Source organism: Triturus cristatus, chromosome 5_1, assembly GCF_964204655.1.
Source record: "Triturus cristatus chromosome 5_1, aTriCri1.1, whole genome shotgun sequence".
Lineage (NCBI taxonomy): Eukaryota > Metazoa > Chordata > Amphibia > Caudata > Salamandridae > Triturus > Triturus cristatus.
In genome coordinates, this window is record NC_140587.1 from 125,017,448 (window position 1) to 125,041,970 (window position 24,523).

A 24,523-nucleotide genomic window follows, 5' to 3' on the forward strand; every position below is an offset into this window, starting at 1 on the left:
CAAGTCGTTACAACGACTTGCGCTGGAGGGTGCTGGACTTAGGAATAGTATGATTTACTATTCCAACACCAGTCTACGTACAGTAGGGAAGGTGTTGGAATAGTAAATCATACTATTCCTAAGGTTAGAGCGCCATCAAGTGCAAGTCGTTGTAACGACTTGCGTTGTATTACCCGCGATGTAAAGGCATTGCGATGCAATGCCCGCGTGGTAATGGATGTTTCCCGAACTTTATGGAGTCGATAAGACGCTGGCCCTGCAAAGGTTCTCTAAATTGGCTACACGTTTTTGCTAAACGTTAAAAGAATCTCGATCACTCCCATTTTACTACAGAATGGGTCGGAGACAAGATCCCAGCTCCAAACAAACACTGTTCCGAAGTCTCAGTGTTCACACCAATTCTCCCGTCCTCCTGCCTACGCGATCACAAAACAATTACACTGAAAATAACGAGCTGTGAGGGGCGGGAGGTGTTTCTGGGGGAAGGCAAATGCAAAAATAACAATTGATGGACAGAATGCAGAACAATGTCATACATTCACCCCAGTACAGAGATCTGGGCCTAAATCCATCGTTTTTTTGCTCACCATGCCATTCCAGTTTGAACCCAGCCATATGCAAATCAGTCTTGACCCTGTGCCCCATGGGAACAGTCCAGCCCGAACTGCCAAGCCAGGTCCTCCCTGGACTGGAAACAAGCATCCTAGGACCGGTTTCGGGCTTTCAGCCCTCATCAGCCAGGAGAGCCTGATTCCAGTGGCATGGAGAGCAAGGGACTCACGTCTGAGCATACCCTTCCCACTCGGGGTGACAAATGCAAAAATAACAATTGATGGACAGAATGCAGAACAATGTCATACATTCACCCCAGTACAGAGATCTGGGCCTAAATCCATCGTTTTTTTGCTCACCATGCCATTCCAGTACTTTGAACCCAGCCATATGCAAATCAGTCTTGACCCTGTGCCCCATGGGAACAGTCCAGCCCGAACTGCCAAGCCAGGTCCTCCCTGGACTGGAAACAAGCATCCTAGGACCGGTTTCGGGCTTTCAGCCCTCATCAGCCAGGATAGCCTGATTCCAGTGGCATGGAGAGCAAGGGACTCACGTCTGAGCATACCCTTCCCACTCGGGGTGACAAATGCAAAAATAACAATTGATGGACAGAATGCAGAACAATGTCATACATTCACCCCAGTACAGAGATCTGGGCCTAAATCCATCGTTTTTTTGCTCACCATGCCATTCCAGTTTGAACCCAGCCATATGCAAATCAGTCTTGACCCTGTGCCCCATGGGAACAGTCCAGCCCGAACTGCCAAGCCAGGTCCTCCCTGGACTGGAAACAAGCATCCTAGGACCGGTTTCGGGCTTTCAGCCCTCATCAGCCAGGATAGCCTGATTCCAGTGGCATGGAGAGCAAGGGACTCACGTCTGAGCATACCCTTCCCACTCGGGGTGACAAAAGACGTGGGACCCGTGCTCACTACGCCACTGGAGTCAAGCTATCCTGGCTGATGACGGCTGATAGCCAGAAACCGGTCCTAGGATGCTTGATTCCGGTCCAGGGAAGACATGGCTTGGCAGTTCGGGCTGGACTGTTCCCATGAGGCACAGGGTCAAGACTGATTTGCATGTGGCCATGTCTAAACTGGGGTGGCGTAGTGGGCAAAAGAACGATGGATTTAACCCAGATCTCTTGACTGGGGGAGAATGTCTGCATTGTCAGCATTCCGTCCATCATTTGTTTGTTGTAACGCTTTTCGCCCTAAGTGGGATGGGTATTCCCAGACGTGGGACCCGTGCTCACTACGCCACTGGAGTCAAGCTATCCTGGCTGATGACGGCTGATAGCCAGAAACCGGTCCTAGGATGCTTGATTCCGGTCCAGGGAAGACATGGCTTGGCAGTTCGGGCTGGACTGTTCCCATGAGGCACAGGGTCAAGACTGATTTGCATGTGGCCATGTCTAAACTGGGGTGGCGTAGTGGGCAAAAGAACGATGGATTTAACCCAGATCTCTTGACTGGGGGAGAATGTCTGCATTGTCAGCATTCCGTCCAACATTTGTTTGTTGTAACGTTTCTGGGGGAAGGCACAGGTACTACAAGCAGCGCCGTGTCCCAGGAAGCTGCGAAGAGAGGGCAGAAAGAAGCGTAGCGAAATGATCAAAGTAGAAGGGGCAATCACCAGGGCAGAATCAAAACAGCCACAAAGCGGGACAAATGTTCAATATGCACCAAAGAAACAATAGAATTTGTATAGCCAGACCAAGCAAGCAATGTAAAGCGGTAGGTGTGTGGTGGGTGTGTTCCAAATCCACAGATTGAATATTCCAGGCCTCGCAGAGCAGCCCATGCTCACTGCCTATAGGCTCAACCTAAATATTGGACCGCTTAACAAAAAGCTGAAGTTTGCAAAGCTGTTAAAATCATTAGAGAAAAAGGGGACCTGACCACAATGGCTTATCAGGTTCCCTTTTGAAAGCCGACATAGACTTTTGACAAATGTGCGTATACTTTTATACCAGAAATGCTTGTTAAATGGCCAGGTGATGCAGTCTTGGAGAGGCTCTATTTTACATCCTATGTACAAAAAGGGCAACAACAGTGATCCAGTAAAATATTGCTTAGTTACACTACTAGAAATTGAGGCAAAAGGATGTGCTAAAATGCTACTACACTAACTGGAGGGTTTGGAATATGGAGCACATTTAAATTCCCTTCTACCGAACAGGATTCCAGCAACATTCATCTACTATAGATAATATAGTCGTTGTTAGAAATGAGGTTTTTGGTTGGGTAGGGTATACACCTAAGCCAGGCAGAACCCACCACTCCTAATCAGGGTAAGAGAGTTACACACCGAAGATAACCCCTGCTCACCCCCTTGGTAGCTTGGCCGAGCAGTCAGGCTTACCCCAGAGGTAATGTGTAAAGTGTTTGCGCAACACACACACACCAGTGATGCACTAGCCACACCACAAAAGAGACTGCACACAAGGTTATATGAAAATAGTCTTTGTATTATATACACATCAAAACCACCTTAGACCATAAATCACTGCGTAGCATAGCAAACACATTTAAACCACATAACATAAACCGCTGCGCCACTAGGTGCTTGTCATAAAGGGGCACATAAGGGGAACATAAGATCATAAATCATTTGGCAGTAGCTAGAATTATATTTGGCCCCAATTACACAAATCACTGTGCTACCGGGCACTGGTCATCAACATGCCCATAAAAACACATAAATAATTTTGCCATATTCATTTTTGTAGCAGGTGAAGCACATTAAACCACATCATATAAATTACTGTGCCAACTGGGCAGTTTGTCATTACATATGTTAACCATAAAAAACACTTTTGCACCTAAGCAAAGCTAGTAGACATCATAGTGCAGTAAATCATGTACCTATAAGTCGCCCAAGTCCTGAGAAACGTTATGGCCACATTATGCCTATTATCACAGCGCAGCGAAGCATAGGCTACTAGGCTGTACTTGCACTCATAGGGAAATAAGGGGCAGCACATCTGCACACCTGCTAGGCATTATGCGGTAATACTCATTCCTAGGTTATAGTCGGGGAGGCTTCTGTCGAGGGCTTCCCCCGGAATGAAATGAACTGAAAAAAAAAATGAAATGTTGTACTTGTATAGCGCGCTGCTGCCCCAGCGACAGGGCGTCCTGGCGCTTGTACTCATACTGCTGTGGAACCCTTCCTGGCTTTCCCTGTGAAATGTCCACTCCTGGGCACCCCCAAGGTGAAGGCAGGCATCCCCAGCGCTGTTGGGGCTGTTGTGGAGATTAAGCAAGCTATTGCCCAGAGTTGCAGAGTGGGACCCATGATTAGAGTAGGCACCAAGGCGAGAATTATCAGGTCCGAGGAAATTTGAGCCCAAGACCCGCCGAGGCGGGAATTGAACCCTGGTCCCGGGCCAGATCTCTGCATCAGGGTCTGCCGCTCTGACCATTGAGCCCCACCAGAAGCAATTTCAGGGTGGGTTTGTCAAGCGAAAATGCCCCGTTGACCGGGCGACCTCCTCGAGTCCCCTGGGAGTGGAAGGCATGAGGCGCCGTGCAGGGAAATGTTGGGCATGCTGTCCCAGTGTGGCTGGGGCAGCCACGTTGATGCCGGCCTCCACTGGTTGCTACGGCAACCTGCCGAGACTTGGCCAATGCTTAGGGTGCGTCTCTGGCCACGCTGATTTGATCACTGCAGATTGTTCTTCAAGTAGAGGTCAGCGACCTTTACTCTCTGCGTGGCAGGCTACTGGTGGGAGCCCGCGATGCTCTAATGTCTTCCGGTGGTTGGGCCCCACCTCCCCTGACACACCAACGCAGGGTAGGCTCCTGCCTAGGAATTCCTCAGCGCTGGGAGGCCTCAGGGTAGCCATGTGCTATATATATTCAAATTCATTCATTCATTCAGCGGTTCTATTTGTGCTATGGAAACCGGGAGGGGCCGCGCTCCCGGTACAGTAACTGTGGCGGCTCTTCGTTGTCTTGGGTGTTCCTGCTGCAAGTGTAGTGCGAGCCCATGCCTTGGGCTCCACCAGCAGTAGAATCACAACATTTTTATCCCACGCTTCACGGGTCTATTGATCCCACGCCTGGTGCTCAGGGAGCAGGATTTGGAAAGTGCTCACCACGCACTTACTGCATTAAAACAAAAGCATTGGCAATGCAATAGGGCTCGCATTCACACGAGACCTATTGCATTGCAAACGGGAACGCATGCGGGTGACAAGGCATGGAACAGGGGGTGAGGGGAAGAGAAGGTATCAGAATGAGGGAGGGGGTGCCACGCAAAGAAAGTAGTCTGCAGTAAAGGGGCCAGTAGCCATGGAAGGACACGAATGACGACATGGCCATCATAAGGAGGGACTAGCAAGACTACAACCAATCAGAAGGCAGCATTTACGACACAAACCAATCAAAAATATGGGCAGAGAGTGGGCAGAGCTTCCACGAAGCTTCCACGCTATACTGAATACTGCATGCCTCGCAAAGCGAACAGTGCATGCGCTGCAACGCTAGGCTCGACCTAAAAAGGATAGTTAGGTCTAAGCCCGAGAAAACCAAAGCAAATGATCCCAAGTAGCAGACCGCCTCCATGGTCCAACGTAATGAGTATTCCATGGCCGGCTCCACGGTGTTCGGAGTGAGGGGAAATATGACAGACTTTTCCCAATTAATTTGCAGTCCCGAGTGGCCCCAAAACTGTACCACCTCCCGCAGTATTACAGATAGATTTACCTCCGGGTTATGTATATAATAACGTGTCGTCTGCATAAGCAGAAATGTTCAGTGTGTATTCGGGGAATTTCAGCCCTCTGTGTGTGTGATACTCACGAATGGCGCAGACCAGTGGTTCCGCCACAATCGCATACAATAGCGGGGACAGAAGACAGCCCTGACGCATTCCCCGGGTGATGTGAAATGACTGAGAGACCTCATTCCCTATCCGAACTCTTGCTATAGGTGATGTATATAATACAGAATCCAGACGAAGGTACATGTCTCCGACTCCTATTTTGCGCAATACTGCGAACATGAAACTTCACTCTAGAGAGTCAAAGGCTTTTTCGGCATCCAGGAAGACTGCTGCCCCCTTGATTTTTGGATTTAGCCTTTGTACTGTGCCAAACAGAGTTCTCAGATTTTGAGATAAATTGTGACTAGGGACAAACCCTGCCTGTTCTGGGTGAATAATACCAGGGAGTAGTAAAGGCAGTCTATTGGCTAAGATTTTGCATAAAGCTTAGCATCTACATTAAGCAAATATAAAGGCCTATACAAAAAGCAAATGGTGGGTTACTTTCCCAGTTTCAATAGGGTAACGATGACAGCTTCGCGTAAGGAGGGCGGCATTACGCCTGCCTCTGCCATCTCCTCATAAAGTGTTTTGAGGTGTGGAATCAGTAGGTCTTGAAATTCTTTAGAAAATGTTACAGTGAGCCCATCTACGCGTGGAGCTTTTCCAGCTGCCATCCCCCTAAGCGCTTCTCGTATTTCATCAGTCATTAGGGGTGTCATCAGATGTTCCCTATGCTCCGTCACGAGCCATGGCATTTTAATATACGAGAGATATTCCTCTAGCGCCTCGCTATTGTGAGCGATTTGAGAGGTATACAGTGTCTTATAATAGGTGCGAAAATGGGCAGCTATTTCCTCCGGTGTATGTAATGCAACACCTTTGTCATCCTTCATGCTCACCATAATGTCTAGGTCCCTCTTAGGCCTCGGTATTCCTGCTAGAGTAGCGCCTGGTCTCTTCCTCTCCCCTTAGCATCGAGCCGATGCGTATTTACCCATGTGTTTGATTTTGTCATTGGTTGTCTCTAGGTGCTCTGCCAATTTCTGTTGGAGGTCTGCGGCTGTCTGGGCAGATCTCCTCTCACTCAAGTCTCGCTCCAGGTGCCCTATTTCTCGTTCTTGTGTCACTAATCTATCTCGGATGGAACATAACACTCCTGCGTGAGTAGAAATCACCACTCTTCTGACGAACAACTTAAATGCTTCCAACACCGTAATGAATGAGGTCACTGACCCTATATTGTCAGAGAAGAAGTTATCTATGGCCGTAGCCAACCTATCTTTAAATACGGTGTCTAATAGCGAATATGGTGGGAAACGCTATGTGAATGCAGGAATACGTGGCGCTCAGTACCTCAAGGCCAGTAGGACAGGAGAATATGCGGAGAATGTCTGTGGTAGATGTGCACATATCACAACTCTGAAACTCAGTCCCCCAGACAATAGCCAAAAGTCAATTTGAGTTTGAGTGTTGTGCACGGAGGAATAATGAGTGTAGCCTCTCACATCGGGGGATCTATGTGGCCAAATATCTATAGGCCATCTGAACGCATTATTTCTTGGATGGCTAACGCAGCAGCCGCTGGACACCTTGGTAGTCCCTGAGATCTGTCGATACCTGGATCCAATATACAATTACAATCACCCCCCCATACCTGCAAGATCCCTTTCCACTGCATCAATTTGGTCGCCAAGGAAGCGCAGAAGTGTGTATTTTTATAATTGGGATAAATGTCAAATCTCCCAGTTTGCATAGGGCTACCACATATCTGCCCTGTGGATCCTTTAGCATGCCTGTCAATTCTACCCCCGCCTTCTTATCTACCCAAATCAGGATTCCTCTAGCATGTGAAGTATAGTCTGCAGAGTAGCATATAGCTTGTAGTTTGTGATGCACTGCCTTGCTACGCTCCGGAGCTAGATGTGTCTCTTGCAAAATAGTGATCACCACAGAATGTCTTTTTAAATAGGCTCCCAGCCATCTAACTTTTCTGCTATCATTTAAACCGCAAACATTCCAGGTCATGAGCTGCAGGACCTGTGTGCTTTCACCTGTCATAGCCAATTGGTGTTGTTAACCCCTGTCTTGGATCGTGTCCCTTAACAGTGATTTGTGCTATTTGTGACCTCAGTTGCATCATTAGTACAATACATACACCCGTCCTAATGAAACAATCATTCCCTCCCATGCCTCGATAATCCCCAACTGTCGCGGCTATCTGATCTACCCCCCTCCCACATTTTCAAAGTCAACCCCCAACTTCAAAACAAACATTTCTGAAGATGTGATACACTTCGGGCCAGATGTTGCCATCTTGCCGAACTCCCTACACCACTCTGGTGGCACTTATAACAGCATGAGTTTTATAGACGACTATCTCTACGAGGTATAACAAGTTGCAATCACTGCGCTCTATAATCCTGCATGTGCCTGAGTCATGACACCCTTAAGTCCCAATGAGTCTACTTTGGACAAGTCCAGTCCTCGTTCTGGGATCTCAGTGGGCCAGCTAGTAACTACTAATCGTACGTAGCAATGTGCACAGTACCCTCCCATGACTCCTCGATTTTACCATACATTGTCCAGTCTTGGATCACAGCAGTCGATCACTCTTCCGTGTCTCGGTCTTCCTGGACATTCGGATAGCTCTCCGATCGTGCTGAAGATGAGCTTGGCGAAACCCGACGTCTCAGACATTGTTCTCTTTAATACATCACAGAACCTCCTTAGGATTAGTAAAAAAGTGCACTTTGCCATCAATTTTGACCCTTAGTTTAGCAGGATACAACATATTGTACTCTAGGTGGAGATCCCGAAGTTTCTTTCTCACCTGGATGACGTGCCTCTTGAACCTGCATTGTGAAGTCGGGGAACAAAGTTATCTCTGCACCTTCATGGTGAAGTGTTCCCAGTTCCCGGGTCTTGCGCAGGGCCGCATCACAATCCCTGTAATTCAGGAGTTGCTATAATAGGTTGGGGGCTGCACCTGGTATCGGTCTGGGTGCCAGGGACCGATGTGCCCGTTCTACCACCAGTATCTCATAGAATGTATCTCGTCCCAAAAGGCTGACAAGAAGTTTCTCTACATATTGCTCCATGTTGCCTACACTGGACAATTCTGCTACATCCAAAATACGAACGTTGTTCCGCCGGGATCTCGCTTCAAGATCTTCAGCCATAGCTTGCAGGGTGCGTAGGATCTTGTCTCTCTCCATGTCGGTTTCTGCGTCTGCTCTGACGACATCCTCCACATCTGATATGCAGTTTTCCACCACGTCGAGTCTACCCCCATGTTTGTCCAGCCTTTCAGACATCCTGTCCATTCGGAACGACAGTGCATTGATTTTGCTGTCGATCTTGGCTAGGTTCTGCTGGATGGTGCGGAACGCTTGTTTCATGTCCACTTCAGACCCAGAGTCAGGGTCGTCTGGGGTGAAGTCGTGCTCTGCGGGCACAGATTCTTTTTAATCTGGGGATTTTGCGCAGATCAAATTGTAATTTGGGCTGTAGCTTGTCTGTCTTGCCCATGTTGTCAGAATTTGCACACTGTGGATGCACAGTCAGTATGAGCTAATGCTGGGGGGTAGTATGTCCCAACAGGGCCTATTGTCACCTATGGAACAGGGACCTATAAGGCCCAAGGCTCCTCTGTCTACACACTGCGATTGACTCTGGCACGCACTTATTGAGGGATGATTATAATCCCAATGTCTCTCTGAGCAAAGCGTTCAGTAGTAAACACCCTCACCCGGTGTGTGTACGGTGTGCCAGTTGGCAGACCAATCTCGGTGGAAGAGTCACATCAATGTATGGACTCCAGTCTCCACAATATGCAAACTATGATCAGCGCCAGCCTGTTTCCATGTATGGGTGCCAGAAAGCAGTCCCGGCCTTCAATCCTCCATGCCACATTCATTTCCACTCCCCCTAAGTTCTTGCCTGGTAGGCAATACTCAGGCGCCGTCACCTGTCCCTCCTGGTCTTTCGAGTGCCTGCAGGGGTTCCGTGCCGTTCCGCTAGCCGACTCACCACTGCTCTGCCACGCACAGGTTCAGGGCTCTTGCAGGAGTGTGGAAGCCCGAGAGCTCGTAGTCGGGGTGCACGCCTGAGCAGGCAGCTGCCTCCAGGCAGGTCGCCCGCTACTAAAGGCCTCTTTGTTACTTTTGGGCACTTATTTATTGCGCTGTTCTTCTGCGGGGCTCGGCTGGCCATTGTAGGGAGCACTTACCTCCTCTGAACTTCACCCAGGTGGGATCCTACTCCCAGGGTGCAACTCCTACTGCCATCTTCTCCCTTGGTAAACTGCTTCACACTGTGGTGGGACTGCAAGTCCCAGGGTGCAACGCGTGTATTTCCTGCTGCCGCAGCTGAGGGAGAGGCGTTTACATCTTGCTCAAAAGCGCTGCCTCATCCCCCGCAGCGTGGGATGCATGCAGGCCGCGCCCGGGCGAAGCCTGGGCCAAGGGTGGGACCGTCCTTGCCCATCAGAGCCCAGAGGAAGCTGAGCTGGGCCACCCCCCTGAAATTTGCGACAAAAGGCATATGGACTACAGAACTGTTCTTTCCTGAGGTATTGTGTCTGTCCAGCTTTCCCCCCAAGTTACACTGGGATCTTCCAGCAGTAATTAGTTACTCTCTGTTTTGTCTTGCCCAGTCGTATTTTGTTTAAACATGGGGAAACACAAAGTAATTGAGGGAGGCTTGGGAGGTACCCTGAGGAAAAAGACTAAAAAACGACCCAAGGGTTGAGAGGGAAGGTGAATGTGGGGAAAGTGTGATAGATCCAATTGAGATTCTTTTATCTGATTGTGAGGACTTGCTCACGTCACCTGCTCCATCCAATGTCACACTTGCACCCCTACTCAAGGATCCCCAACCATCCCCTTCTCCCACTACTCTAGACGCTACTAGAGGCTCAGGTAGCATACCCAACCTATTTAAAAAGGCAGCTAGCAAGAAACAGATTACAAAAGCCCACAAAGACATGGAAGCGCCCCCTGCCAGCTCCTGGGCAACCACAGTGACCCCGAAGACAGGACTCCATCAGACCTACTCCTGAGTAACAGATTTGCACCACTTGCGGAACACACAGTCATCCTTGATACCCACATGCACAAAGATGACATGGGCCCCGGTGATATAGAAGCTTGTGGGAGGCACACAATCTCAGATCAAGAGAGCCACAGTGTCCTGGACATTGATGTAATACCAACTAATGTCGACCTCCAGATGGCCCTTGAAGAAACAATACACTTATCTCAAAACTATTCCTTATCATAGAAAATCGTGATACACCAAAGCTACTCCCACCTAAGTTCCCCTTGAGCACATGTTTGACCGTAAAATCAAACCACTCCACCACTCATAGCACACAATCAATACCCAATACTCTAATCACTAATCCCGTACCCTTAGCTGTTAATCGTGGTGGCTGCAAAGGGGACCATCATTCTAAATCACATACCTTCGACACTCCCGAGATATTCCCCGAGATGGCCACAAGGAATACCGCAGGGACCAGACTGGGATCTCTACAACCACAGCGAATGACCCATTCCATCGGATTGCCGGCCATAATGAGGCGCCTTTACTCTCAAGGCCACGCCCAATCCCCAGAGCTGGGCTCCAGTACACTATTTTCATGACTAATGTACCAAAGCTTGACGGTAATAACAAATCTGAACATGGTGAGGCCCTAGAAAACAAAGCTATCCATTAGATCAGGCATGTATGGCATTGCCGATCGGTGATAAGGGATGACATCCTGAGGGCTAGGAGATGTGTTCTGAAAAATAGCCCAGTTGATGCAGTAGAATAACTTCGACAAACGAAAATCTAGTGTATGAACTAGCTGCCCTAGAAGCTAGATCCAGCCCCCCTCTTATCACCAACATTCAATTGAAACCCAACAACCTCTACTAGAAGCCAACTGCAAGGATGCAGTGATGTCCCATAGGGATTTACCCTCTTCCTCTCTATCGCAGATTGACTGACTATCCCCAGATTCCCCCAAGAAACATGCATGCAGTTTTAGTACTGACTCTGATATAATTTCCGCATCAACACACAAGGGTTTGGAGAGTGGTCCCCATGAGCAGGAGGTAGAGTTAACAAGCCCCCATTCATCCCAGCAACTAGGAGAAACGATGGGGACGAAACCACACACAATAATTCTAATTCTGATTTGGCTGAACTAGTCCCAGAACTGCTGTTCCCCCGTCCCATGCACCATTTAGATACAAGGAAACTTAAAATAGCTTCATGGAATGTGGCAGGAATAAGGGGGAAATTAGGTCTCCCCCACTGACTAGGGGTAATTAATAAGGTTGACATTTGTATTATTCAGGAAACCTAGAGTGTGACCCCTAACAACATCACAGGGTTTGTCACGTTTTACAAACCGGCAATTCGCTCCAAACACGGCTGGCCCTCTGGAGGGCTACTCACTCTGATCCAAATTGCATTAAATTATGTAGCAGAGGAGATTCCCACTAACAACAGTGACCTCCTTTGGGTCAAACTCAAAGGCCCCTTAGGAAAGTCCTTAGACATTTTTAATGTCAACACAAGGAGTACAAGACAAGGTAGGTCATCAATCCTACAGTCACTAGAAGAGTTACTGGATGCAAGACAGACAGATCTTCTCTTAATTGTGGCAGGTGACTTTAATGTACTGTTGAAGCCTCTTGATATGGAAGATATCCTAGAGATTAATTAGGAAGACAACATATGGACAGTTGCCTCACTGGATCTGCTACCAATAAAGAAATGGTCACAAGCAGCAATTCGGTTAAATTCCTTAACCCTCACACATAGGCTACGGGCTGCCAATGGACGGATCCCTTCAGACAAAGAAGGGGAAATGACTTTTGTTGGGCCCAAAGGGTCGAGCCAGATCGGTTATATCCTTGTGGACCTCTGTCTATGGCCACTTGTAGTTGACATGTCTATCATTCAGTCATGCGAAAGTGACCACAACCCTTTGAGCCTCATAATCGAGCATCCGTGGGGTGAAAAGACCAGGACACCCCATGATCTCCTCTCCACAAGGGAGGTGACCCCCTCCAATGATAATCGCCAGCTAAAATGGTCCCCGATCCTGGCGGACGAATCTAAGCTTAACATCTTAAAAAGCGATCTTGAAAACCATCTAGAATTGCTGTCATCTCGCCCAAGTGACCCTCTCTCACGAGTTAGCTACAGTGACCTTCACTCTAAATTCTTTGGCCAGTTGGCCAAAATCTTTACAGTCCATTAATACAAGCTTAGGCAGAGCAAAGCAAAAACTATGAAATCAACCCCATGGTTCTCAAGCGTGTAGATCCTTAAAAAAGATGGCTGTCGCTTGCCCCGAGAACTGAGGAGTCAATATATATTGGCCCAATCGAAGGCCAAGAGGGACTGGGATGAATTGAGGTGGGCAGAACTCGGAGAGTCCACTTCAAGTCCAGACGCCAGACTGTTCGGGTCACTCGTGGGCAAGGGTAATCGTGAAAGGTCTCCACCTCTAGCCAACAACATCCCGGCCCACGCGTGGCAGGAACATTTTGGTTCTCTGTATTCAACTCTAACACGCTATACTAGCGAACCTGCAGTTCCTGATCTAATGTAACTACCACATGACCTCTCATTTACCAGAGAATAAATATTAGCCTCATTGTACCTGCCAAGTCCTCCGGCCTGGATGGCATCTCAGGGGATCTCTTCCGATCTGACAGGGAAAACTGGGCTACATACATATTGACCCTGGCTAACAATATCGCGGGAGGAGAGAGCATCCCAGCATCATGGAAAGGGGCCGAGGTGATCCCTATTTTCAAAAAGAGAGATAGGTTTATTCCTGCCAACTACCGACCCATTAGCCTGATCGACTGTGTCCAGAAAATTGTCGCTTGCTATTAGCTAAAATCACTGATTGGATTGAAGAAAATGATATTCCTTCTCCCCTCCAAGTGGGCTTCAGGCAGAAAACTGGCACAGTCGACCAGGTCTTTCGACTGTTCATGCTATACTGGAAAGTGGTCCTGCTGAGTAAAGGGAGTCTCTACATTGTGTTTATTGACTTAAAAACCACATTTGACCTTGTTCCCAGGGCCAACTTATGGCAGGTTCTCAGGAAGATCGGCATGCCCTCGGGCATTCTCACACTCCTAATCAGGCTTCACGATGAGAACTTCGCCAGGGTCAGGTGGGGTAGCCAGGGTCAGGTCACCAATCCCATTAAGGTTCAGAGGGGAGTCCACCAAGGATGTGTCTTGGCTCCAACTTTATCCTCATTGTATATCAATCACATGGCCGAGTTGCTATCTGCCATCCCAGCAGATGCCCCGTCCTTAGGCAAGCAAAGAATACCTATCCTCCTATTCGCAGATGACACCCTTCTTGTTTCGAAGACTCCAAAGGGCTTCCAAAATTACTAGATCATTTCAAGCTCCTTAGCAAAGGGGATGGGCTTGAAATAAATACATCAAAAACCAAGCTTCCACACAAGTCCTTTAAGGGCAAACTGCTCCTAGACAATGTCCCACTAGAGAGAGTCAGTTCTTTCGATTACCTGGGAATTAAACTATCTGAGGATATGGCCTGGAAGCACCATCTTAGCAAGGCTTTTCTCAAATTTTCCCAGGTGACAGGGGCTCTGCACAAAGAGCACCGTCTCTATCATACCAAGCCTATTGCACCAGCATTGAAACTGTACAGCTGCAAGGCAGTGAGTAGTGCACTCTACGGAGCTGAGCTGTGGGGTATAGCAAGAGCAAATGACCTGACATCCCTGGAGAATAAGTTTCTAAAAAATTTTGCATCCCTACCACAGAGCACCCCTACCTGCCCATTGATGCTCGACATAGGCATCAAGCCCATAAGCGATTTAGATAAGCACCGCCCTCTACTGTTTTGGCAGCGGATGGTTTCCACTCCGGAAATGTTGCCTTATGCCGCTGCCTTCCAGGAGGTCTGTGCCTTAGACACCATGCACAAAATCGGTTGGATTAAACATGTCAAAAGTCTTATGTCATCTATGGGCCTTGTAGGTCACAACATTGCTTGCCCTTTCCCCTCACTAGAACACAGATTAAATCTCTCTATTGGGAAGGGTTCGAGCAAACTACCCATATAGCTGGCAGCCAGGGGAGATTGTATGAAGAATTCAGTGACTAAGTTTAGCTGTACCCTCTAAAGCTATCTTGACATCATTAAAGTACTAGTCGACAGGAAGTTATATATACAGTTCAGGTTTGTCAGCCTGCTGATCAACACTTTCACAAATTCATGGCTGCATAACAAAGCACAGCCAAAGGGCTGCCCTTGCTGTCCCTGCCCACAATAATCCACAGCCCACTTTCTCTTTGCATGTAAAGCATACACCAAACCAAGGAGTAAATGGCTTTCTCCTGTCTGTAGAGAACTTGGTACCCGAGACTTTAGAGTGGCCATGCGCATACTGAAATCGGACGCAAGACCACTATTTGTGTGCGCAACTGCGAAATACTTGGAAATTGCAGGGGCAATTAAAAGTCGGGAGCTGACTCCTCCTGGCCAAACCCTGTGAGCAGCGCACACAACTGCCTCCCCATAAAGTACACCTGCCTATAGGCCAGTACTTCTATAAATGTAATTAATACTTTTCAGTCTTGTTTGCAAGTAAACACAAAATGTTTTTAATGTTTTTATTATATCGACATGTAGCTGAACTTTTAGCATTTGCCTTTTAATAACAGTTTCTTTGCCAAATTTTGCACACTCACATTTCATGGTGGTAAGCACCTTTGATGAACTTAATGACCCATCTTACTGATGAATGTATTTATTAGTACCCAAGGCATCTGCATTAGAACCGGGTCCTTGCCAAGTATGCACAGTTAAGTTTGCTTGCACCGTAGTAACGGGACATTATAACATTTGCACTTTAACTCCCATCGTTGGAAGGAACCTGGGATGAAAACCAAGACCCGCTTCACTGGAGAATGTATTTGTTACCATCCAATATACTTCCATTATAGAAACGGGCTCTTGCTTTGCTAACATATTATTCTTGTCAGTTGTCTCGAACCTGCGACGAAAATCGAGACTCACACAATTACTTGTAGCTTTTAACTTCATGCTTTTAACGTTTGTTAGCTCAACTTTTAACGTAATGATATTTTAATTTTTACTCTTCCTATCATCGATGTGCTTTAATTGTTTTAGTAGGATATATATGAAGTTCATCCCTTGAATCTTTGTTTCTTTTATGGTATTTTATTACCGAAATCAAGAGTTTGATGATGACTGCGGCAGCATCTCTTACCGACAGTACGGAGGAACCTCTGTGGGAGTTCGCAGCAGGCTTCTCGCTCCACTCTTCTGGCTCAGCTGCTCTGCTTTCTCTGCCTCTGGTTAGGCGTGTTGATTGCTCGCGCAGTCAGAGGGGTCCACAAGCCGGGCGCCCCGAAGTGCGTCACTATAGTTTTCTGGCATTTGGCGGTACCAATGAGGGTCGTGAGAGGCGTTTCAGGCAGCGCTCTGTGTCTTCGATGTATTCCACCCTCGTGAGATCAGCCATGCCGGGATTCTTGCAAGGATTTTGAAGGATAATTGGTGGCGATCGGAAGAGCTACCCTTGATTGCGGCCAACTTTGAGTCAGGCCAGCTCCGCCCCCGACCAAGAGATCCTCTTACTGTAAATGGGGCAGTCTTCTTAATTAACAAATGGTCCCATGATATTGAATTCCTATGGAACGCCATCCAGCTCGGGGATAAAAAAGGGGAATGGGTTGGATGTTGGGAGGGTTGAATAAAAGTATTACCACCCCATGTCAGCAAATGGGGCACACTGAGGTGGGTGGATACACTTGATTAAAAGGGAAAGGACAACCTCTGATTGTACAGAAATTAACACTGTATTCCTTATGTTTCAGAGGAAAAGGAATGCTTCTGATGGGCGTGAATGCTAACTGCTAAGTGGTATTATATATTCTGGATAAGCAATGGGAAACCTCCACGCTGATGGATTACTACTGGCAATGCGGCGACACATGTTCATGGATGGAGGGAACTGTGTTTCCTGATCACCATGCTCACGCCAACCCTTGTCATTCCTGGAGAAGAGCTATCAGTCGTGTACCAGTACCCGTGAAGGAAAAAGACAACCTTGCAGCACCAAGCTCGTGAAAGGAGAGCTGCAAACTATTTTGGCTGGGCACAATTCAAAGACATTCCTGAAGAATTTAGACTATTCATGGTAGCGCTGCTGGGGAAAGGGGGGTTGATACACTTCTTCAACCTGCAAACAAAAGCAAATGCCCGCTGGCTGCAAATAACCCTGTGGGAGATGCTCAAAATGATGAACATCACTGAGCTCGGTCTCAATTCCTTCAAAGAAGAAATGCGAGAAATCTGCCTCATGATAATGCAGTACTGATATGTACTGGACTTAATGACCGCAGTGGGGGGAGGGGTTGGTGTCAAGATCAGAGCCGTATTCTGTACATTTATCCTAGGGAATGATATGAACAATGGGAAACTGATGCTTGCCATTTAAGCACTGCACAATCTACAAAGAACCATGCGCGAAGAGAGAAGTGCCCCTGAGCAGGAGTAGTTTTCAAATTGGTTCTCCTAGGCATAATGTCATCTAAAGTATTTCTATCTGCCTTATGTATATATTTGTAAATTAATGCATAGTACTTAGTAGTCTGTGTATAATAAATGTACTTTTCCTATTCAAAAGAAAAGGCTCAAACATGACAATCATTTATTGAGTGTTATTATTGCATGCCAGTGAATGGTGATTACTAGCCCATAACTCCTACCTCTGAGTAGGCCTTTGACTGCTTTGCTTTGCTACCCTGCTGAGAGAGTCAAGCCCTACAAATAGGTGCTTGGTTCCCAGTAACGGGAAATGATAGACCTATTACTTGAGCAGACATCACATTCTTCACAACTAATAACCCAATTTCTTACAGTAACTTTCTCTAGTACATTATAGGGCTCTCAAGGTATTCATATAGCATAGAATGAAACAGCAAGCTTTATCCAGGAATGGAAACAGGGACCACATGCATAGAAGAATCATTTTGTAAAAAGGCTACAGAGGAAGCTTGACCTCAAAGCACCCAAATCCATGCTTTACAAAGGTAAGAAATGTGGTCCTACCAAAATCTGCATTAAAGAGATTCCTCATTAGATCAGTGGTGACTGTTTTCAATTTGGCAGAGTGAATCTAGGTATTCCCCAATAAGGGTCTACTCAAGGGGTCTCCAACATTTTCTGTACAGAGAGCTACTTATGTTCAATTTAAAAAGCTGGGCTGCACACAGGTGAGCTACTCAGAAGTAGCCAGAGAGCTACAGTAGCTCACAAGCTTCTTGTTAGAGATCCGTGACTGCCATTCTAGGATACAAAGGACCATCCTGCAGGAGGTGGCTGGTGTATATCAGCCTTTGCAGAGCCTAACTATGAAAGAGGTTCACCTAGAACTAAGACGTCCCATCTGCTACTTTTATCAATGCAAACACTTTACATTGGAGTCTGACCACTTTTCAGCAGGAAAGGATGCAGTGCATCAGTTCACAATATCACAGTTAGTACACTAACAGTGATAATGTTTTCCTTAAGTAATGTTTTTAGCAATCTGTGCTGCCAGCATCATCATTTACAAGCCCACATGCCTATCTGAAACTGTTGAATGTAAAATACCATAAATCACATTCCTCAGACAACATCTAGGAAAAACATTCAATTCAAATTATTTTGGGAAATGAAACAGTCATTTGTTTGCTGTAAAATAGCTACTGTACTTTTATTGTAAAGAGATAAAACCATCATGAAAGTGTGGCGCACTACTTACTTGTGCTCGCTTTGTTTATCGACCTGTGGTGGACACTTTTTGAGTTGCTACCTGGAGAAAGACAACACAAAAATGAAAAGTTATCCTTGCATACCCATAACAATTCTTCATGATGTCACTTGTTCCAGCTCCAACTACAATGCACCTCTGCCCCCTACATTTAATCAAACAATTCGAAGAGTGCTACTGTAACAAAGGTTTTAACCATTTGCACATAACTCTTATAGGACTTGAAAAAGTGGTATATCAGGGTCTTGTATTTTTACGATCGTAGTTGTAAACTGAGAGGTCTTTGAGAAAAAAACTGATTATGTTTGAAGTTTGTCAAAGGATGTATGATGAAATGACTAAATTATTGGAATTTTACTGCAGGTTGTGTGGGTGCATGTTGGTTGGTATAATGGCAAATTATTGTAAATGCGTGGGTGTATAATGCTGGATTTGTTGATCAGTGTTATGGTTAAGGCATATGATGATAGCTATGTGAGTGTGTGATGGAGGCTGCATAGGAATTTTAAGTTGACTGTATATATGCTGCTGTGCGCAAATGAATGTGGCTGTGTGGTTGTCTGATAAAAGGTGGGCGGACAAATAATGTCAGCTGTGCATATGTGGCAGTTGCAGTTGGTATGAGCATTTCATGGTTGGGCGATGGAAGTACGTTGGTGTGTGTGTACAAATGTGGTTGATATTGTCTGAAGGGTGAGTTTGGGTGTTTACTAATGGTTGAGCAAACATGCAATGGTGGATGTGTAGTTGTTTATAAAGGTGAATGTGCGGTTGTACAATGGTGGATGGGTGGACCTATGTGTGAAGGCGAGGGTTTTTACAAATAAAAGTGGGTTTGTTCATGCATGATACCGGCTGCGTAGAAGTATAGTAGTGGGTATGTTGAGGAATGATACTGGGTGTGGGGATGTCTGACGATTTCTGTGTGCACATATGCTATTTGATGTATTTGCACAGGAGGAAAGTTGCTTAGTCCTATGATGATGGTGTGTTGGCATGTGATGGTGGGTGTGGTGGTGTATGAAGGGGATTAGACTGTATGCACCTTTGTTGGTTCTGTTGGCGTAAGATGAATTATGTTTTGCATTTGATGTTGTTTGTGTAGATAGGTGAAGGTGAACATAGTGGCATGGTAGGTGTGTTGGCATATGATTTTATTGAGTTGGCATATGATGTTAGTTTGCATGGACGTATGATGGGGATGAATTAGTGGTGTCACGTGGCCAGTGGGGACTTTGTTGATATCACTATGTTAGCATGAGCCCTTCAGCCATGATTCAGCTTTGCACACTTTACTAGTTGTTTTTATTTTCTGTTCGCACTTTTTGCATGGGAACTGTTCACTGTGTTCGTTCTCTGCCTGTTCCTGGAGTTTAGTCTGAACATTGTGAGCAAGGTTGATAAACAATGCCCCTTGTTGTTTTGTTCTGGTCAGGCCCTAGCACTTAGACACAACATACCAATGCAGCTGGTGGGAGACTAGCATTTTGATATAACGGGGATGCAGGCATGAAAAACACACACTTGGAGAGGGACCTCTCCTGGGAGAAGAGCAATGCGGTTCCTGTGATATAGGCACTAAGGTATGGTGTCTGCTGACAAAACTCAGAGATCTTCTGTTATATAATAGTACCAATTCCTAGCAAGGGGAGGGAGGTTAGGCTGAACTGTCTTCTCTCTATTATCTTTTCATCCTGACATCTCTCTTCATGATATATGGCCTTGTTGCTATGCTGACAATATTTGTATTATGCATTTTTCTGTTTGATGTGGCATGTGTACTGCATTATAGAGCAATAAATATTCTAAACTCTTTCGTGTCTCTGTCAGACTTTATTGTGGACAAAAACAAGAGTGCGAGTGAAAGGATTTTGCCTTGTTGCCGCGATTCCTGAGAGAGTAGGGAGCAGTGTGTTCTGGGGTGTCTAATTATTTGCTTCTCGGTAAATGTGTAGGAGAGCGAGTGACACACTATAGATAGTCGCTCGTGGGCACTAAGGTTGTTTGAAGGCTTAGCCCCTATACACCGAGATCCCAGAATCCTGCTCATAGTTCTGTGTATGTGCAGAATCCCTTAAACAGTGTATGTTAATTCCATGCACATAAGATGATGGAGTTGTGAAGGTACTAGGGGTTTGTTGGTATAAAATGGTGGCTATTTTGGCATATGATTTGCTCCACCTTACCGTGTCTTTAAAACCATGGCAATTACTGTGTGGTGCCCTCTAAAGCCCCTGGCACCCTTTGGGTACCTTAATGCCCTTAAAGCCCTTAAACCTTCTTATGTAGCCTCTGATTATGCCTGTTGCCTATGCATACCCCATACCAACCTATCCTACCCTTTCCAGCACTCTGTGGGCCCCATCTGACCAAACATCTGTGTGGCATGCTGCTTGGCTCCTGCAGCCCCGCTTAGTGTCCCCAACCCTTTCAGCAGCCCACTTTAGAGATTTGACCTTCCTACCCTGTGAGTCTTGGCCCTATCCAGCTCTTTCATCTGACCCTGGCCCCCAGGCACTTCCTCCACCCCACAGCACGTCTTTGATTTCCCTACATTCCTTTGTGTCCTGCCCTATCTGCTAGACCTTCAATGCTTATAGCCCCTCTATAGGCCACCGTCTGGCTTGCACCACCACAGTATGCCTCCTGCCAACTCCAGCCCCTCTGTATGGCTTCCTGCTTGTTCTTTGCAGACACTCTATTTGGTACCCACCTTCCATTTATGTACTCTGTGTGTATGTTAAACCCTTCTCCCACACAATTGTTATAACCTTTCCCAATTTGTGTGCATATCAGGAGAGATCTTAAAAAAAGAACGCTATTTTATAGATTGGTTGGATGTTTCGCAAAACCCCACAATCACTGCCATCATTTTTTTTTTAAATCTCGTCCGATGTTCACAGACATCAAGAGAGATTTTTTAACAGAAGTGCAAGGCATGGGGATTTAATAAAATCCCAGGGCTTAACCTTTTAAGTGCAGATGTTGGTCAATGGCCGATACACACACTACCTCCACAGTGCATGTGTCTGCCATTGGCCGTGACTGGGGAGGTAAATAAAGGCTTCCTCTGGTGCGCTGCCGCAGTGAGTGTCTTTTATGGGGGGTTTTTTAACATGAGGCTGCTCAGGAAGAGCTTCCTGAGCAGTCAGATTTTTTTTCTATTTTTTCTTTTACTGCAATGACGATAGGATGAGAAGATAGGCTTGTTTTACTTTTATTGAATAAACGCTTACCTTGATACCTATTTTTCACTCTACATATTTCACCACATGAATTAATCTATACTTAGCACACAATAAAAGCTAATATTCCCCATTAGACTACATGGCAAAGCTTTTTTTTATATAGGGGTGGGGGCTGCCTGGCATTGATTTGGTGATGTCCCTCAAGGAAATGGGGTAACAGTCCTTCAGCCCTACCCCCCCTCCACCCCTCCAGGGGCAGAATGCCCACTGTATGGCAGCAGTAGGCATTTTAAGAAAATACTGGGGTCGGGTCTTTCCCAGCTTAACATCAGGCCCCACACTCACCCCTAAAGCCTCAACAGTCTTTCTGCTCCCCTGCAGACTAAATCATCTCATCACAATGGCAAGCAAGAGGACAACTGATTATTTTGGGTGTTATCTTTACACATGTGTCTGGAGAGTTTTTCTGACTCCCAGTATCACCCCACTTGCAACAGTGAACAGCTTCACTTTTAGGGCTTGGGTAGGCTGCCAACTTGAAAAACCTACCAGACAGACAGTTCTGAAAACTAGACATTTTGGGGAGTCTATGTTGGTATGCTTAGCATGTGTCCTACACCATTTTCTTACCCACAAAGCCCTACAAAACTAAAATATTGACTAAAAACACACATTTTCCTCACATTTCTGTGAGGAACACTTCTGAAATCTGCAGGGAGCCACACATTTCCTACCACACAACATTCCCCGAAATCTCTTGATAAAAATTGTGCCTCTCTTGTGTAGGTGGGCAAAGAGACCTTTTCACAAAAGACACTAAAATTCTATGTGGAGAGATGAGCAACAGGGGTAGCGGTGATATTTGGTGCCATGCTCCCCGCAATCCATGGAAACCTACCAACCACACACATTTTTGAAAAGTAAACTGCAGGATACCCAGTGACCTTGGTTTGATCTGTTCCTGTAGTGGGCACTAGGCCCAGCCACACAAGTGGGATAATGCTGGATGGTAGGAATTTTGTGGATTCCTACGAATTCCAGAAGTTTCCATTACAGAAATGTAATGAAAAGCTATGATTTCAGGAAAAGTTTGAGGTTTGCAGGGCATCATGGGATCTATACACCTTCCCCCATCCTGGATTCCTCTGAGTGTCTAGTTTTTAAAAATGGGCAGGTTTGCTAGAGTCCCCAGGGTGCCGACTGAGCTATGGGCCAATATCCCTAGCTACCCACTATGCAAAAAAGGGGTCAGTTTTGAATGGAATAAAGTGGAAAAATGTGATGTATCCATGTTGTATTTTGGGCTATTTTCTGTCATGGGCAATAGGCTTACCCACACAAGCGAGGTACCATTTTAATTGAAAATGCCTGGGGAAGGAAGTTTGTGGCTACAAGCAGATTCCACAAATTTCCATCACAGAAATATGAGTAAATTGTGTTTTATTTAATCAACGTTTGAGGTTTGCAAGGGATTCTGGATAAAAGAACCTAGTGAGAGCCACACAAGTCACAACATCCTGTATTCTCTTAGGTGCCTAGTTTTGAAAAATGTATAGGTTTGCTAGGTTCCCCTAGGTATGGTTTGAGCTAGGGCCCAAATCCACAGATAACTACTTTGCATAAAACGGTTCAGTTTTGAGCGGAACAATGTGATGTATCCATGTTGTGTTTAGGGACGTTTCCTGTCGCAAGCACTAGGTGTACCCACACAAGTGAGGGACTATTTTTAGTCGAAGACTTAGGGAGCTGCTGGGCGGAAGGATATTTGTAGCTCCTGGCAGATTCCAGAACTTCCATTACATTAAGGTGAGGAAAATGTGTTTTTTTAGTCAAACCATGAGGTTTGACGGGATTCTGGAAAACACATCCTGGTGAGAGCCACATAATTTACCCCATCCTGGATTCGCCTAGGTGTCTAGTTTTCAAAAATGCACAGGTATGCTAGGTTCTAGGTGCTGGCTGGCTTGGTGACCAAAATCGACAGCTTCCTACTTTGCAAAAAACGGGTCAGTTTTAAGTAGAAAATTGTGATGTGTCCATGTTGCGTTTTGGGCTGTTTCAGTCCCAGGTACTAGGCATACCAACACAAGTGGGGTACCATTTTTATTGGAAGACCTAGAGGACTGCTGGGTGGAAGGAAATGTGTAGCACCTGGCAGTTTCCATAAATTTCCATCAACAGAAATGTGAACAAAATATGTTTTTTTAAGATAAAGTTTGATGTTGCAAGGGATTCTGGATTAAACAATGTATAGGTTTGCTAGATTTCTAGGTGTTGGCTGGGTTAGGGCCCAAAATCCACAGCTACCTTTTTTGCAAAAAACGGGTCCTTTTTAAGTGGAGAAATGTGATGTAGCCCTGTTACATTTTGGGCCATTTTCTCTTGTGGGCAGTAGGCCTACCCACACAATGAGGTAAAATGTTTATTAGAAGACTTAGGGGAATGCTGGGCAGAAGGAAATATGTGTCTCCCTGCAGATTCTAGAACATTGCAGACATAAATGTGAGGAAAATTTGTTTTTTAGTCAAAGCTTGAGGTTTGCAAGGGAATTAGGGTAAACCAAACCTGGTGAAAACCATGCAAGCCACCCATCATGGCTTTCCCTGGGTGTATAGTGTATAAAAATGTGCAGGTATGCTAGGTTTCCCTAGCTGCCCCATGAGCCAGGGCCCAAAATCCACAACTACCCACTTTGCAAAAAACGCGTCAGTTTTGAGTGGAAAAATGTGAAGTATCCATGTTGCGCTTTGTGCCGTTTCCTGTCACAGGCACTAGTCCTACCCGCTCAAGAGAGGTACCATTTTAATCAGAAGACATGTGGGAGCATAGAATAGTAGGATATATGTTATTACTAATTGGATTTTGCTGCATTTGTGCCTTCCAAATGTAGGCCAGTGTGTGAGAAAGAAGACATTTTGAAAAATATCCTCTAAATCATATGCTCCTACGAGCACCCATAAATTCAGAGATGCACAAATAACCATTACTCCTAAATTCCATTTCTTGTGCCATTTAAAAAATACATAGGTGGGGTGTGTCCAAGATGGTGGCAAAAACGATGGAGCCATCAGAGCTCCGCTGGACGCCTAGGCCCAATACATGTATCACCGCGGAAGAGGTGAACCCATGGTGCCGTTGGCCCCCAGCTGAGCAGCAGAGACGGAGAGAC

General features: G+C 46.2%; 1 protein-coding gene across 1 annotated transcript in view; it reads right to left on the reverse strand.

The window, feature by feature from the left end:
- Positions 1 to 24,523, reverse strand: part of LOC146830356 (uncharacterized) — a 993,685-nt gene that overhangs the window by 837,987 nt on the left and 131,175 nt on the right. The window contains exon 3 of the mRNA XM_085603721.1: positions 18,158 to 18,208. Within this exon, the coding sequence (XP_085459847.1) occupies positions 18,158 to 18,208 (51 nt within the window). The remainder of the gene's footprint in view (positions 1 to 18,157; positions 18,209 to 24,523) is intronic.